The sequence below is a fragment of the Mustela nivalis genome (genome assembly GCF_964662115.1).
Source record: "Mustela nivalis genome assembly, chromosome: 20".
Classification (NCBI taxonomy): Eukaryota; Metazoa; Chordata; class Mammalia; order Carnivora; family Mustelidae; genus Mustela; species Mustela nivalis.
Window position 1 is genome coordinate 25505928 of NC_139039.1, and position 17702 is coordinate 25523629.

At 44.0% G+C, this 17702-nt stretch overlaps 1 protein-coding gene across 1 annotated transcript; it reads right to left on the bottom strand.

Moving 5' to 3' along the window:
* Positions 1–8499: 8499 nt before the first annotated feature.
* Positions 8500–15889, bottom strand: MBOAT4 (membrane bound ghrelin O-acyltransferase MBOAT4). The gene is made up of 3 exons (XM_082715640.1): positions 15287–15889; positions 12658–12882; positions 8500–10280 (listed from the first exon to the last, which is right to left on the bottom strand). The coding sequence occupies exons 1-3, from the start codon at positions 15403–15405 to the stop codon at positions 9317–9319; spliced, it is 1308 nt and encodes a 435-aa protein (XP_082571766.1). The 5' UTR covers positions 15406–15889; the 3' UTR covers positions 8500–9316.
* Positions 15890–17702: the final 1813 nt, after the last annotated feature.

Genomic DNA, 17702 nt, shown 5'->3' on the forward strand with positions numbered 1-17702 from the left:
CATGTTGACAGTTTAGAAAATTGAAACCCCCTCCAAAAGACCATACCAAGTGGTATACAACATCAGGCTGATGAAGTTACAGAATATTTTATGTATTCTGCACCCAAATCCAATTAGATTGCCCAGGACCACGGTTTTGCTTTTTTCCTCAGAGCTTCTTTGTCATACCACAGTGGTTTTAATTCAAAGACACACAGTATAGTACTACGGGTAAACATTTTCTCGCAGCATACTCTCCCTGTAACATTCTCTCCTGTGACCATGAACATGGAACCCACTATCTGCTTGGGTGGGAAGAGCTGTATCTGCTATTACACATCTTACGTGAGACATTCCATAGCCCACCATAGGCATTTACTCATCACACAGACATTTTTGGAATCAGACACCAGGGCTACAAAATAAAACGGGAAGTGAGATGAGAACCAACAAAAGTATCTTGGACATCCCTGCTACATTCTATCTACCAAGTAGCTGTGTGACTCTAGAGGGAGTAGCAACAGCAGCAGCGGAGGGAGGAGAGAGAAGCCTTCACAGAGAAAATGGTTGTTGGGCCACCTGGCTGGCTCAGTCAGTTGAGCATGTGACTCTTGATCTCAGGATTGTGCATTTGAACCCCATGTTGGGTGTAGATATTACTTTAAAAAAAAAAAAAAAGAAAGAAAGAAAATGGTGAGTGATCTTGGTCTAGGATGGTAATAAAGAACCATTCAAGCCCTCAACTTGTGTAACAGTTAATGTTCTTATGTTCATGTTTCTCTTCCCAAGTATTTCTGGGAATCCCAGGATTGCGTGTGTTACACAAACTGGTCATGGTTGTTGCTTGTCCCTCGGCTGAACTTTGGCCCTGGATTGGCTTCCATTGTCTGCATCCACCTTTCCCCCACTTTCTAATTGCTTTGCCCTTTATCCCTATATCCTGCACCCCAACCATGGATAGGACACTCTCCCTTGATCCTGTGAAGCACACCTAAAATGGGGCTATAACTTCAAACCAGTCTTTTACCAAAGGCCTGAGGAAAAGAGATAGGAATTACTATACAACCCTCACCACCCCCCCACCAAAAAAAACCCAAAACTGATCATCATACTCACTGTCTTCTATGTCATTGGCTGTGTACTTGCTTGTAAGGCTGCTCCGACTCTCTCTACAGCTCTGACTTGTGCCAGGTTGCAGGTAGCATTTTACCTCCCCTAAAAGGGAGAGATTCTCAAATCCCCCACAAGGGGACTTATGAGGTCTCCTTACATGACTCCAGGCCCCCTGCTCCAAAACAGCTTGATCTGTAGTAATGCATCTCAGCCCACAGAAGACAGCGTTCTTCATAATGAAGCGTGTTATCCTTTCAACAATTTTACTCTAGAAGGAAGATTTTGTTTTATTTTAGTCTCCATTGAATCAGAAAACATCGGATAAACCCACTTGGAAACAACTGGTACTCAGCAAAAGTCATGAAAGACAAGAGTCATCGAGGTCATGAGAGTCCAGGAAAAACTGAGGAACTGTCACAGATGGAAAGAAACTATGGAGACACAGTAATTAAATGGAAATGCAATCCTGCATTAGATCTGGAGCGGCACAATGACATTGGGGGAGAATTGGTGAAATTTGAATAAGGTCAGTAGTTTAGTAGTTAGTAATATTGTGCTGATACTAATTGCTTTGTAATTGTGCTGTGGTTATATAAGTTGATAACTTTAAGGGTAAAAGAGACATGAATTCTCTGTACTATTTTTGTGCAACTTTCTGTAAGTCTAAAACTATTTCAAAATAAAAAGTTTTTTAAAGTACCATTAGCACCCACCACATCAGCAAAATTGTAAGTCTTGACAATATCAGTAACTGGAAAGGATATGTAGCAAATTAAACACAAATACTGCCAGTGTAAGTGTCCATTGGTACAATCACTTTGGAGACTATATAGGAATATTTGACAACATGTACCAAAATTGGAGATCTGTGAGCGTTATAACCCAAGTGACTCCATGAGTAGGAACATATCCTGTGGAAACCCTGATACATGCACTCAAGGAACCACGTATAAGAATGTACATCACTGGGTCGCCTGGGTGGCTCAGTGGGTTAAAGCCTCTGCCTTCAGCTTAGGTCATGATCCCAGGGTCCTGGGATGGAGGCCCAAGTCAGGCTCTCTGCTCGGCAGGGATCTCTCTGTCAAATAAATTAATAAATAAAATCTTAAAAAAAAAAAGGAATGTCCATCACTAATTTTTTTAAAAGATTTTTTCTTTTTTTTTTTTTCAAGATTTTATTTATTTATTTGACAGACAGAGATCACAAGTAGGCAGAGAGGCAGGCAGAGGGAGAGGGGGAAGCAGGCTCCCTGCCGAGCAGAGAGCCTGACTCGGGGCTCTATCCCAGGACCCTGGGATCATGACCTGAGCTGAAGGCAGAGACTTTAACCCACTGAGCCACCCAGGCGACCCAAAAGATTTTATTTCTTTATTTGACAGCACAAGCAGGGGGAGTGGCAGGCAGAGAGAGAAGCAGGCTCCCCTCTGAGCAGGGATCCTGGGATCATGACCTGAGCTCAAGGCAGATGCTTAACTGACTGAGCCACCCAGACATCCCATCACTAATTATTTTAATAACAAATACTTGGGGGGAAAAGGAGACCGGGTAAATAAATTGTGGTACATTCACATTGTATGATGAACACTGTATACAGCAGTGAAAATGCAGGGACCACGGCCTGCATAGACCAGCATGGATGAAACTAACAAGGAACTGGGTGAAAAGTCAAGTCACAAAAGGATACTGGACAATAATACCATTTATATAAAGTTTAAAGCATTCCCCAGGGGCACCTGGGTGGCTCAGTTGGTTAGGCATTTGCCTGTGGCTCAGGTCATGATCCCAGGGTCCTGGGATGGAGCCCCACGTCGGGCTCCCTGCTCAGTGGAGAGACTGATGCTTCCTCTCCCTCTGCCTGCTACTCCCCCTGCTCGTGCCCTCTCTCTTCTCTCTCTGTCAAATAAATAAAATTAAAAAATCAAACCTATTAAAAAAAATGCATGCCCCCAAATACTACATATTGTTTTGGGATAAATAAACTATGTCATTAAAATATAAAATGCAATCTCTTCTGAGGTGAGAAAGTGGGAATAAGGAGTCAAGGAGGGATTCAAAAAGGACTTCAATTGTATTCTCAGTGATTTGTTTTTTTAACTTTTCATGGTACATACACAGACGTTTTATTAAATTGTACTTTACCTGTTTTGATAATTACTTTTAAAAAGATAGAAGAACATCTTACAGGGAAGTCTTACAAATAGATTAGGGGAAAAAAATTAAAAGAAGTAGCAAAATATATGAGCACATAATTTCTGAATAAAAATCTGTATGTAGATGATCAATAAGGAATATATGGAGGGGGCGTTATTCTTGTTAGTAAGTCCATGAGATGTAAACAATATGACGCTTTATACCACTTACAAATATGGCAAAGACCTTTCTGAAATTATAATACCCAGGTGTGGCATGTGAAGTGATGGTCACTCTCAACAGATTATAGGTAGAAGTGTAAATTGGTACAAACATCCTGAAATGTGGGGGACCTGGCTGGCTCAGGCGGTGGAGCGTGGGTCTTTGATCTCACTGTCGTGAGTTCAAGCCCCATGTTTAGTGTAGAACTTACATTAAAAAAAAAAAAAGGAAAAAAAACACTTTAAAAAAAGTCTTAAATATAATTTGGTGATAAATATTAAAAGCCTCCAAGGATGCATATTATATAGCTTATTAACTACCTGAATATTAATCCTAGGGAATTAATCAGAGATAGAAGATAGTCATCACCTTATTAATTACAGCAGTGAAAAATTAAAACACTGTTAAAGTCACATAACAGAAGTTTGATTAAATAAATCATGAATGTATTAGGCAGTTATTAAAAATCACATAGTAAAAAAAATCACATTGTAAAAAATGCAGACACAAGAACGCTTTATAAGGAACACCTTATAAAGAGACGCTTTATAAGCATCTGTCTTCTGCTTAGGTCAAGATCTCAGGGTCCTAGGACCAGGCGGAGCCCTGTGTCAGGCTCCCTCCTCTGCGGGGAGTCTGCTTCTCCCTCTCCCTCTGCCCCTTCCAACCCCCCCACTGTGTGTGTGTGTGTGTGTGTGTGTGTGTGTGTGTGTGTGTGTGTGTTAAATAAAATCTGTTAAAAGTTGTGTGTGTGTGTGTGTGTCTTAAATAAAATCTGTTAAAAGTTAAGGATTTTAAGGAACAAAGGAAATTGCAAAGAACGAACAGTTTACCAGGTCAGGAAATACCCTAACCATATCAGAGGCAATAAATCAATGGTAAAATTCCCCATGCTATTTGAAGAGCAAAGATGGGCCTAACACATATTCTTGAGTTTGTTTTTGCAGGATTGAAACTGTGTCGCATAGGGTTAATGAGTTTAAAACTAGCAGAAAATGGAAAACTTATTTTTCAGCGAGCTATTTATCCCTGATCAACTATTGTTTATTTTCAGATCCACTAATACATATTCTGTCTCTGCAGAAGTCTGGATGCAGGGTCAACTGATTAGGTTTCAGCCCTATAAACAAGCAAGGCCCTGCATGCCTTATGTGAGCCCAGGAGTCCATCCAGGTTACATCTACTTTCAGAGCGCATCACCTTCTATTACAGGGGTCTTGAAACTATATTTTCCAGATTCCCTTGCCTCCAGGGTCCTGTGTTTAATCTATATTTTGCTAATAAAATATATTCACCATGCTTTGGTGAGATGAAAGAGGTTCGTCCTCTGCCAACAGCGGTATGCAGACTTAAGCAGATGTGAGTTTTCTCAAGGGTTAACAGGACTCTGCATTCCACTGCTTTTAAGCAGATGCAAGGAATTTGTGACTTTGGCAGTGGTTTCCTGACTTGTGGGTGTTATTGGAAACTTTCTGACCTCTGGATTAAGGTATGTGATGACCAGAGCCAAAGGCAGACACTCAACCAACTGAGCCACCCAGGTGCCCCTTTTTGGTTCTTATCTTTAAAAAAAACAAAAAACAACTTTAGTGTCCAAGACAATTCAAAGGGGAAAGAAGAGCCTTTTTAGCAGTGGTGCTGGAACAATGGGATAAACACATGCAAAGGAATGAAATTGGACCCCTACCTCACTCTGTCTTCAAAAGTTAAATCAAAATATATCATAGACCTAAATGTAAGAGCTAAACTATAAAGGTTTAAGATTTACATAAGTGTAAATCTTCATAACTTTGGTTACGCAATGGTTTCATAGATAACGAGAAGCAACAACTAACCAAGGGGAAAATACAAATTGTGTTTCTCAAGATTAAAAACTTCTGTGCTTCAAAGGACACCATCAAGAGAGTGAAAATACAACCCACAGAATGGGAGAAGATATTTGCAAATTGCAGAACTAATAAGGATCAAGTACCCAAAATATTTAAATAACTCTAAACAATTCAACAGCAGAAAGACCCTAGTAACCTGATTTTAAAATGGGCAAAGCATCTGCATAGACATTTCTGTAAAAGAAAGGTACAAATGCTAACAATCATATGAAAAGGTGCTCAACATTGTTAATCATTAGGGAAATGCAAATCAAAACCACAATGAGAGCAGTGCCTGGGTGGCTAAGTCAGTTTTGATTCAAGTCATGATCTCGTGGGTTATGAGATGGAGCCCCACATCGGGCTCTGTGCTCACTGGGGAGTCTGCCTGAAAATTCTCTCCTCTGACCCTGCTCCCACTCTCTCTCTCTCTAATAATAAAAAAAAAAAAAATCTTAAAAAAAAATCACAGTGAGATACAATTTTAATCCACTAGAATGTCTAGAATGAAAAAGATATAACAAGTGTTGACAAAGATGTGGAGAAACTGGAATCTTCATACACTGGAGTAGGAAGTAAAACATACAGCTGATGTGGAAAACAGTTTGACAGTTACTCAAAAAGTTAAACATAGTTCTCTATGACCCAGCAATTCTGCTCATCTATATATACCCAAGAGAATGGAAAACTTAGATCTACACAAAAAATTGAACACAAATATTCATAGTAGCATTATTCATAATAGCCAAAGAGTGAAGTGTCTTTTTTTGTGAGGTGTCTGTTCCCAGCTATGACTTTTTTCCTTAGCTTAATTCTTTCAAATCACATTGTTCTTTATACTGTCCAGTATAAATGGGATACTTTTATAGGATGCAAATACAAAAGGAAGTAAGTATGTGTCCTGGCTTTAACCAGTGAGAGGAGCAGAAATTATCCCTGGCCATCAACAGGAGATAGATTTGGAGACTGAACTGCACTTTAAAAGACTTTATTAACCAACTACTTTTTATTTCTTAATTTTTTTTAGAGGGGGGGGGAACTAGGAGCAGAGGCAAAGGAAGAGAGAGAATGTGAAGCAGGCTCCATGACCAGTGTGGAGCCCAACACCGGGCTCGATCTCTGAACCCTGAGAGTATGACCTGAGCCAAAACCAGGAGATGGACACTTAACCAACTGAGCCAGCCAGGGACCACGCAACTACTTTTAAAACTGAACATTCTATCATAAGCATTTTCCTAATCATTAAAAGCATTTGTGTAAGGAAATTACAGAAGTGTAATATACATGGGGAAATGCGCTTAAGTTAATCATATAATTATCACAGCATTACTTATCATAAAACATGGTCAGCATTAGGAGAATTAACATCTAAGTATACAGTTTGAAGGATTTTCATAAACTGAACACATACCTCCACATGGTTAGCTCCTCAGAAGTGCCACTATACAAGCACTGATTTTTTTTTAAAGATTTTATTTATTTGACACAGAGAGATCATGAGTAGGCAGAGAGGCAGGCAGAGAGGGGGGGGGAGGGGGAATCAGGCTCCCCGATGAGCAGAGAACCTGATGCAGGGCTCGATCCCAGGACCCTGAGAACTTGACCTGAGCCGAAGACAAAAGTTCAACCCACTGAGCCACCCAGGCGCCTCTGATTTTTTTTTTTTTTTTTTAAGAAAGATTGTATTTATTTATTTGAGAGAGAGAGAGAACATGAGTGGAAGGAGGGGCAGACAGAGAAGCAGGCTCCCGGCTAAGCAGGGAACTCTGACACACGGCTCCATCCCAGGACCCTGAGATCATGACCCGAGCTGAAGTTGAACATTTAACTGACTGAACCATCCAGGTGCCCCCAAAGCATTGATTTTTTAAAAAGCTCTATCATCATCTATTGTAATTCTAATGCTGACTTTTTTTTTTTTTTTTAATGACAAGTAATGTTGAGATGATTGTTCTCTTTCCTCCCAGCCCATAATGCCACCCCCACCATCCCACTTGCCCCTCTGGGTTGGATTCTAAGGATAGTCCTTCCAGTGACTTGCTTGTAATGGTCTTAGAGTACTTACCACCCCCTTGGCTATCAACTGTTTCCCCTTGATTATACCCAATCCTGGAAAGCCCTGTTTGTCCATACTGTCTCCTCTGAGCTGTTGAGAGTGGTGAGAGAAAGTCTGGAACCATGCGGGTGAAGGCCACTACAAATTCATGCCGCCTGTTCACGGCCCTTACTGCCTGCTGCGGTGTGTTGTGTGTGTGAAGTCTGGGCTGTCTGTCTGCCTTCATGCCCGTGAGTGATATTGGCATACCTTTCTAAGTGATCCATCACTTCTAACTTGGTATTATCTTTGCCAAGTTTTAAAGATTAGAAGCTTACTTGCAGTTTTATATTTTGAAAAGAATGCAGATGGTTGGTTTTGGAAGCTTCAACGCTTATACCATGCTTCCTGTGGTGGGGTAGGTAGGGTAAGTGAATGATTTTAAGTGGGACACATAGAAACTTTGTACGTGTTTCTTTAGTGAGTGTGAGAGTGAAATATAGTGAATCCGCTAAATTCAGTGTTCAGCGATGCCATGGCTTAGAAAGAGGACAAGTTTTAAAAGTAAGCTGAGCTAAAGTTAAAGAAAAACTAATTATGGGGCACCTGGGTGGCTCAGTCAGTTGAGCATCTGCCTTCCGTTTAGGTCATGATCCCAGGGTCCTGAGATTCAGTCTGGAGTCGGGCTCCTTGCTCAGTGAGGAACCTGCTTCTCCCTCTCTCCTGCTTGTGCACTATCTCTGTCAAACAAATAAAAAAATCTTAAAAAAAAAAAAAGAATATAAGAGAGAGAGAGAAAAAACTGTAATGATGTGACCGGCCAGGCAGCCAGCAGGCGGAGGCGCTGTGACAGCGACCACAGGGTCACACAGCTTTGCTACCCCTCAGCAGTCTTCACAGCTTTCTCTCGGGGACCCTCCCAGAGGGAGAAAGAGAGAGAGTTACGTAGGCTATGCCAAGAAAAGGGAACCAGACCCTCAACATTGTACTAAAATAGGGCTTCCTTCTTGTTTTTGGCCTCTTCATGTGACGTCTCATAGGTCAGTTTTGTGCCTGTTATGTAAGTGGTTATCATGGCTCAGCCAGATTTTCAGTGTTTGTTTTTTTTTAAGATTTATTTATTTATTTATTTGACAGACAGAGATCACAAGTAGGCAGAGAGGCAGTCAGAGAGAGAGAAAGAAGCAGGCTCCCTGCTGAGCAAAGAGCCCGATGTGGGGCTCGATCCCAGGACGCTGAGATCAGGACCTGAGCCAAAGGCAGAGGCTTTAACCCACTGAGCCACCCAGGCGCCCCAGATTTTCAGTATATTAATATATTCGGAGATCATAGCAGCCTTTCCATTTTGAGACCAAAATGTTCAAATTACCTCTAGATGAGAATGAGTCTCTAGTTCGTGGAACAAGCCAATTCGAGAATCCGATTTAGAGGACTTTTTAAAGTCATCTCTACATCCCACATGGGACTAGAACTCACGATCCCAAGATCCAGAGTCACACCCTCTACTGAGGGAGTCTGCCAAGCGGCTGCCCCTAATTAAGATTTCTCTTATTTTTGTCTGGCTAAACTCGCCGTCCAGGATCAAGTGGAACTGTTGGAGATTCAGTGTTTGGCCCAGCATTTACCACTTGCCTTTTGGTTGGCAGTACCTTCTGTTTTTACCTATCACCTTTCCTTACTTCCATGCCCAAACTGTAAGTCCTAAAGGAAGAAACCATGTCTTTTTTTTTTTCTTAATCTTCAGTATCAGTACTATAGCTTGTGAAAAGAGGTACACAAATTTCTACGGGCAGACCCCAGGAATATACACCCAGTACTTGAAAAACAAAACAAAATAAAACAAAACAAAACAAAACAAAACAAAAGCCTAGTATGGAAGAGTTCAAGCCTAAGTCTCATCAACACACCATCTGGCACTTTCTCAACTCTGTTTCATGGATGTATACCCTGAAGGCAGGAGAGAAGCTATCAGTTAAATGTCTGCTTTCTCTTTCCCAATAGAAAACGCAAAATGCAGTACACCAGGGGGAAGACACTGTTGCAGGAATTACACAGCAGCCAGAGGGAGGAGAGGCTCCGGGCCTCCACGGCCAGCATTATATAAGCAATGATGAGCTGGGTGTGGGCCCAAGTGAGCGCTCGGTAGAGCAGGTGCATTGGCCAGGATCTGATAAACAAGCCGGCAGAAGTGTGAATCAGGTAATCGGCCTCCACCATCAGAGCCCAGCACAGGAAACCGAACACCTGTCCTGGATGGAGCCCATGCCACCAGGCCGAGAAGGCAAAGGTCTGCAGCAGCGGCCAGGTCCCGCCGTGCTGGAACACGAGGCGTCGGAGCCACCGCGCTGTGCTTTGGTTCCACTTTCTCGTGAACAGGGAGATCCTGTGGGTCGTTTCCAGTGTCCAGATGTCCGCATCGGGGAGGTAGCCCTCCTCGCTGGGGCTGTGACCAAACCCAGGTCCAAAGCCCGCGGCGTGGAGGAGGGCGTCATCCAGGATCCAGCAAGAGTAGTAGGTGAGTTTGAAGAACCCAGCCGTGGACCACATGACTCGAATACACTCGAGCTGCTGGCAGTCAGCCAGACCTGCTCCTGCTCTCACCACCTTCCCCAAAACCACCTTTAGGCACTCGAGACCCAGGATCTGCAGACCCCTCTGGCTCAGAGCCCAGAGGGAGCGCCTGGGACTCCAAGTGCCAGACCCTTGGACACGAGCCTGGAATTTCTGGAAGGAACACAGGGGGCCTCCTAAGAGAGCAGGGAAAAAGAGCAAGTAGCTGATGTAGGGCAGCGCCTCACACAGATGCTCAGACAACGAGCTTCTTTCCCCGATGCCTCTTGATGCTGCCTTCACTTTTCCCTCACGGATATCCAGAGAGAGGGACGTCACCCTCTGGGTCAGTAGCATGAGGGAAGAAAGAGTGATGCAGAACCTGAAAGAGATTTATTTCAAATGTGAAGACGCTCCACATTTATTTCATCCCATTCTAGTCCCTCACACACGTCCCCACAGCGAACAGCAGCCCTGAACAATGGAGACCGATGTCCAGCCCTGTGGTGCCCCCACAAAGATTCTTGGTTTTTTTTTTTTTTTTTAAGATTTTATTTATTTATTTGACAGAGATCACAAGTAGGCAGAGAGGCAGGCAGAGAGACAAGGGGAAGCAGGCTCCCTGCTGAGCAGAGAGCCCGATGCAGGGCTCTATCCAAGGACCCTGAGATCATGACCTGAGCTGAACGCAGAGGCTTAACCCACTGAGCCACCAGGCGCCCCACAAAGATTCTTGAGTTACTTCTCCCCACAGGCTGCTCTGGTTAGGATCAAAGGGTAAATGGGGAAATGAATCATTAGAGAGGCAACTAGAAGAATGACAAGGGATATTGTGGGGGAAATATTGTTAGTATATTTCTGGGAATGTCTTCTATAGACTAGGATCCGGGACCTGGGAGAAATTTGCCACAGAAGGGACACAAATTTAGTATTGAAGAGATTATAGGAAGGCGAAGATTTTAAATTATGAACCAGTCCCTGTCAGTAAGATTCTGCAGTCTTTGGCCTCTGTGCTTAGGAACAGTGAGTCAGTCTTGGGGTTCGGGGTGTGCACTGAGTCATTAGCAATTTGAGGTTCTTAACCAGTCACCTGAGCTGCTCCTGCTTCAGGGTCACAAGGTAGAGAAGATCTTGCTGGCAAGGTTTTTATGGAAAAGAGTAATGAAAATTACATGATGCCCTCTACAATCAGGAACGCTGTCCTGTGGAGAGAAAATGGCACTGTTTCCCACATTTTCCACAGCTTCTGTCTGTGAGTCTGAGGATTTAAGGACAACTGACCTTCCCTGACCGATCCAAACAGTAGGCAAAGTAGCCTCCAAACGCCACCAACCCCTGTTTGTACACCTGCTATTGTGGGCTGAATGTGTTTCCCCCAGATTCATGTGTTGAAGCCCTAACCCCCAGTGCCTCAGAATGTGGCTGCATTTGGAGACAGAGTGAGTAAGTTAAAATGAGGTCAGTATGACAGGCATTCTTACAAGAAGAGGAGATTAGGACACACACACACACACACAGGGAAGACCAGGTGAGGACACATGGAAAGACAGCCATCTACAAGCCAAGGAGAGAGGCCTCGGAAGAAGCTGAACCTGCCAACACCTTGACCTTGAACTTCCAGCCTCCAGAGGAAGTACATTTCTGTTGTGTGAGTCACTTCCTCTTCAGTACCTCGTTTGGACAGTCAGAGCAAACTAATACATCTTCCCGTCTCAGCTCTGGCTCAGCCTTCTTCCCATCAACCAGATCCTGTTCAGCTCGCTCCTCCAGCCCCTATCAGGTCCCCGCTTCTTACCAAAATCCTAATTCACCACACCCCAGTCAGTGCTCCCTACCCCCTACCTGCCTGCCACCTTGCCTCTTCTCCCCAAAAACAAACCCTTAAGCCTTTGGTGAAAGCAGTGAGGATGAAGAAAAGGATTCTAGGTGTGGCAGGGATGGTAGAATGAGAGCACCCATGGCAAACTAGAGTCAGAGGTGACCCGCCTGGACAGGTCTCAGCCCATATTCTCTGAGTGACCACAGACCCACACCAGTTGTGGTGAGACAGGAAGCCAGGAACCACAGGGCTCAAGATCACAGAGATACCTGTTCTCCCCTAATCTGGGTGATCTCACTGACTCATGAAAAATACTTCTCTAAATGGTAATCAGTGCCTGATTCGTTTCCTAGACTGGTAACTACACTTCTTGTGGGAGGACAGAACAGCTGAGTCTCAATGAAAGCAAAACCCTTGCATAGCAGCTTCCACCGGAAGGCAGCGAAGGTTTACAGTGAGTTTATACCTTCCTGGTGCTGCTGAAGGGGAGCAGAGGCTGCCGACTGTGTGTCTAAACCAGCCAGTCTGAGTTGAGCCGACTGTGCTTAGTCACTTCTAGGCAGATCTTATCTGTGGGCCCTGGAACTCCTGGTTCGATGCCCTTTTCAGGCACAATGATAAGGACAGCGAAGTGCCAGGCACTGTGTGATGTGGGCAACATGTGGCAGTTACTTATAGTCATTTAATTACATTTATATTAATTATCTCAAACTTGAGAGTCTTCTAATACAGGTATTGTTATAGACACACACACACACACACATACACTATTGTTTTTTTAGGAACAGAAATTGAGACTGAGAGATTAAACAACTTGCCTAAGGTCACCCTGCCCCAATGTGCAAGAATTCGCATTCAGACTCATCCCCTAGGTTCTGTCCACTTTCACCGTGGTGCAAGCGCAGCCTCGGCTGGGTTAGTATAACCAAGTGAGCTTTACCTCGTGGAAGGACGTTCTCGAAGATAGTATTCGGTGTAGTGCAGCCCCAGGTGACAGAGCGTCTGCCAGCTCATCTGGGAGATGAACGCCCACCTGTGCACATCCCGTGGGCCACGCCAGGAAATCAGCACCGCAGCCCACAGAGCGGGGATGAGGACCAGCACAGCGAAGGAACCCATGGCTGCCAAGGCCAGGGCGCCCCCTCCAGCCAGGAGAAAGAGGTACCTGAAAGAGAAAGGACAAGTGGGAGACTGACTTGGAACGGTGTGACAAAGGAGTCCCGCAGATGTCATTCTCGGTAACCCAATGGGGGTAAGCCCCATGTATCACCTGAAGAAGCCACACTGTTATCACCCAAAGTCTTCCTTTTGCTTTTCTGAAGGAATGAACCGAGGGAGAAAAAGCCAGAGTCCATTTGCAAACGACTATGTCAGGAGACAACCTTTCAAAAAGATTTTATTTATTTATTTATTTGACACAGAGAGAGCATGAGCAAGGCGGGGTGGGGAGCAAGGGGTGAGAGAGAAGCAGGCTCCCCGCTGAGCAGAGAGCCCAATGCAGGGCTCGATCCCAGGACAACGGGATCATGACTTGAGCTGAAGGCAGACACTTAACCGACTGAACCGCCCAGGCGCCCCTCAGATGAATTTTGATTCCTACCTCAGTGATCCTGAGAACCTCTCTTTGATGTCCGTCACCTAAGTGGGAACGACACCCCTGACAGTCCTGTGGGTGACAGTCCAGAAGGTTTCCTGGTGGGGACAGCTTACAAATCTAGTGGCTTGCTGCCTGAATGAAGGGTTGTAAAGCCAGTTGTCAAGGATCTAGGAGAGCTCTCTAGACATCGCCCCGTGGAGATGAGCCTCTTTCCTTGTCGCTGGGTCGCACTGTCCTGAACCATTCCGGAGACAGTGGGAAAGGGGGTTCTGTGCCTCTCTCTGCTAACTGTTTGAAAACTCAGTTAGAAAATCTTTCTATGTGCTCTTAATCCTCTCTACTGCTCTTCCAGATCTTACAAGTTGGTGGGGTTTTTTTCATGTTGTGAAAGGACCCACATGAGTGGTTTGTGGAAACTACTTCCCTTGGAAGCTGGCAGGTGCCGAGGATATGCAGAGACCTGGGAAATTTCACATGATAAGGTCTCAGTTCTTCTTTCCTCTTGAACTCATGACCCCACCCTCAAGAGTCCCATGCTCTCCCGAAGGACTCAGCCAGGAGCCCCTGTTCATTTTAATTGCTGCCAAATTAATAACTCCGAACGGAGAGGTGTAAAAATCGGTATGACTAGTCAGGGATAGGGAAATTGAGTCAAAGCGGTCTGTGTCTTCTCGACCACCACAGGGTACATATCACGGCTCTGCGGGATAGGGACACACACACATAGGTGAGAATGTCCTTCTTGGGAGAGACAGTGTGAGACGCTCTATCATACAAGGCCTGGCCCATTCCTGTGCTTCTCTTTGAGCTAACCCACCCCAGTTAACTCCCTGCCGTGGAAAAATGAGGGGAACATGTATTCCTCACACAGTGAAGCCTAAGGTGTCATTGAAATGTCTATACACGTACAATGCAGGCTACATGATACACTGAGTGCTTATTTTATTCCAGGCATTGTGCTAATAATTCCTGCATTAAAAAGTATCTTTGTTTAATCCTTAAAATAACCCCATGAGATAGGCATTATTATTTCTATTTCATGGATCAACTTGGAGAGAATTTATTCACATACATAAGAACACTTAGGGAGGGAGGGACCCAGGACCCACCAGCCTGTCTCCGAAGCCAGCAACCTTAACCCTATGGGAATGAACCTTTGTTTTTGCACTTGCTTTGCCTTATTATTTGTGATTCCTTATCGAGAGGAAACTTTTTTTTTTTTTACAATGCCCCCCTTCGTGACCCCCATCTCCTAAATGAAGGTAAGGGCCATCCACCAGTTGTGAATGGGTGATAACATACCACAGTTTAGTCAAACTCAGAAAGCCTAACTGATTACTAGATACAGCTGGATTTTATTAAAAATCCTCAATGTATTAAAAAAATCTTCATTTCTAAAATAAGTGAATTATTAGGAGGTAGCCCTCTGGCAATGGATTTTCATTTTATAAAAGGATATTCCACAAACTTCTTTAAAAACAAGGACTGTGTCAGGGTGCCTGAGTGGCTCACTTGGTTAAGCATTGGACTCTTGGTTTGGGTTCAGGTCTGATCTCAAGGTTTTGAGATCGAGCCCCCTCCCCCCTCCACTGCGTGTCAGGCTCTGAGCTCAGCATGGAATCTGCTTGTTTTTCTCTCTCCTTCTCCCTCTGCCCCTCTCCACGCTCAATACTTCCCTTTCTCTCAAATAAATAAAATAAACCTTTAAAACAAACAAAAAACAGGGACTGTCTCTCATGTATAGAATGTACTAGCCAGATCTAAAATAATTGCAATCAACTTGTCAGATCTCTAGTGACGATAATTTTTGAAACCTAGATTGAGATATAGCTCATCTAACATAATTTGTTTTGACTTATCCCATTTCTCTGAGAAACCATACAAAGGCGTTTAAAGAATCAGTTATATATTTAACAAAATTTAATTTTATTGAAAAATAATAAAATTCCATGAAATGAGGACTTAAACCTACCTGGCATGGGTGGGAAAAGAATCCAGAATGCAGAGGTAATTAAACAAAAGTGCAAAAGGGAAAGCCGCCCCTTGATAAAGTGATACAGGATGGAGGAAGAAAAGCGTTAGCCGATCCATTGTAAACGAACAAAGACTCTGTCCTTTCCAGAGTCCTTAATCGGTGCCTCCCTGAGAGCAAAACCTCAACCAGGTGCTCTTGGATCTTTTTATACGGCTCAGAAAGGACTGAGTGAGTAAAGAGCAAACAGATCACCAGCGAGAAGCAGCATAAAAGTTGGCTGATAAAAGGGACTGCATTATAGAAACCAAAACGCGTTTGGGTGTTCTATTAAGAATGTACGGAAAACATTGCTTTCAGAGGTTCCCCTTTTGTTTGGTTTACATACTGCACTATTTGCCTTTCCAGTCATCTGACTGTCATATTTTCTTCACTACGTTAATGAAAAATCTCATTTTCTTGTTGTGGACAGATACCTGGGCGGCTGGGAAGGGCAAGCAAGGAAGGACTTGAGAATGAGGAAGTGAGACAGGTTCCCAAAGAGCAGGAAGATTCCTCTTCCTAACCACCGTTGTCCTCCTAATGCTATTTCTTTCTTTCTTTCTTTTTCTTTTCTTTTTTTTTTTTTTTAAAGATTTTATTTATTTATTTTACAGACAGAGATCACAAGTAGGCAGAGAGGCAGGCAGAGAGAGAGAGAGGAGTTAGCAGGCTCCCCACAGAGCAGAGAGCCCCATGCGGGGCTCGATCCCAGGACCCTGGGATCATGACCTGAGCTGAAGGCAGAGGCTTTAACCCACTGAGCCACCCAGGCGCCCCGCTTTCTTTTTTTTTCTAATAGTACCTATCACCACCTCTTCTATATCTATTCCTCAATTAGTTTGTGGTCTGCCCCCTGCCAGAATGTGAGCTCTACAGGGAGGAACTTTGTTTTGTTTATTGCTGTATCCCCCGCACATAGAACAGTGCTGGACATATGCTATGTACTCAGTAAATACCAGTTAAACATTAAAAGGTCTTAAGGAAGTGAAGTGTAGAGAGGAACATGTAAGAAGCTTTTCTTTAGAGTGTGGACAAGAACTACAAGAGACACTGCCTAGAAGCAAGAAAAGAACAGGCCATCTCTTTGTTGAGCCCCTATCCTGAGCTCAGAGTATTACAACGATGTGCCTGGCTGGCCATTTCCCATCCCCGAAGACATATGCAAGAGCGAGCAGCCTTAAGTAAAGGACAGCGGAGGACAGCCTGACATGAAAGCACCTTAAGGGCAAGGACCATCTCTTAGTGAGAGATAGTTCTGCAAAGAAGAAAAGACAGAGAATCTCTTATTAACTGGGGGACTCTGAGCTAAGTCCCATCTCCTCTCTGAGACCGAGTTTGAGTTCCTTGATTAAAATATTAGATAGATTAAAATATTAGATATGCGTCCAAAGCGGGGCCGCACCCGGCCCGGAGCTGCGCGGATCAGCTCCTTTGCAAACACGTGAGGACAGCGATGGGGCTTCTCCAGCAGTCCTCACTGCTGGAAACAGGGGGTGGGGGGTTGGGGGGGTGGGGGGGTGGGGGGGTGAAGGGGTCAGGGGGGTGGCTGAGACAGGCTGGGTGGGAGAAGGGCTTACTCCTAAAGCAGCCACGTGGAGCTCCCTCTACAGACTCTTCCTTGAACAGGAAAACCGATTCTGTCATAATAAATGAAAATATTAAATATTAAAATATTAGATAGATATCTATTAGATAGATAGATAGATATTAAAATATTAGATAAAATATTAGATAGAAAATATTAGATAGAAGGTGCCTCAGTCGGTTGGGAATCTGCATTCGGCTCAGGTCATGATCCCAGGGTCCTGGGATCCAGCCCCACATTGGGCTCCCTGCTTAGTGGGAAGCCTGCTTCTCCCTCTCCCTATGCCCCTCCCCTTGCTTGTGCTCTCTCTCTCTCAAATAAATAAATAAAATCTTTAAAAAATTAGATACAATAATGCCTGTCTCAACAGAATCGTTATGATTAGATAAAGTATGTAATATCATGGAGTCTAAAGCTGCTTGATGAATGTAGTTGAAAGTAAAACAGTTGGAGAACAATAAAAACTATTGCTTTTTGTTTTGTTTTGTTTTTGTTTTTTTGTTTTGAGAGAGAGAGAGCGAGCACAGGCAGACAGAGTGGAAGGCAGAGTCAGAGGGAGAAGCAGGCTCCCTGCGGAGCAAGGAGCCCGATGTGGGACTCGATCCCAGGACGCTGGGATCATGACCTGAGCCGAAGGCAGCTGCTTAACCAACTGAGCCACCCAGGCGTCCCTAAAAACTATTGCTTTTAATAGCATTATTGGGCTACCATTTTATGATAGACTGGTGCCAAGCACCAGGAATATATAGATGAGTAAGACATGGCCTCTGCCTTCAAGCTCTCAATCTA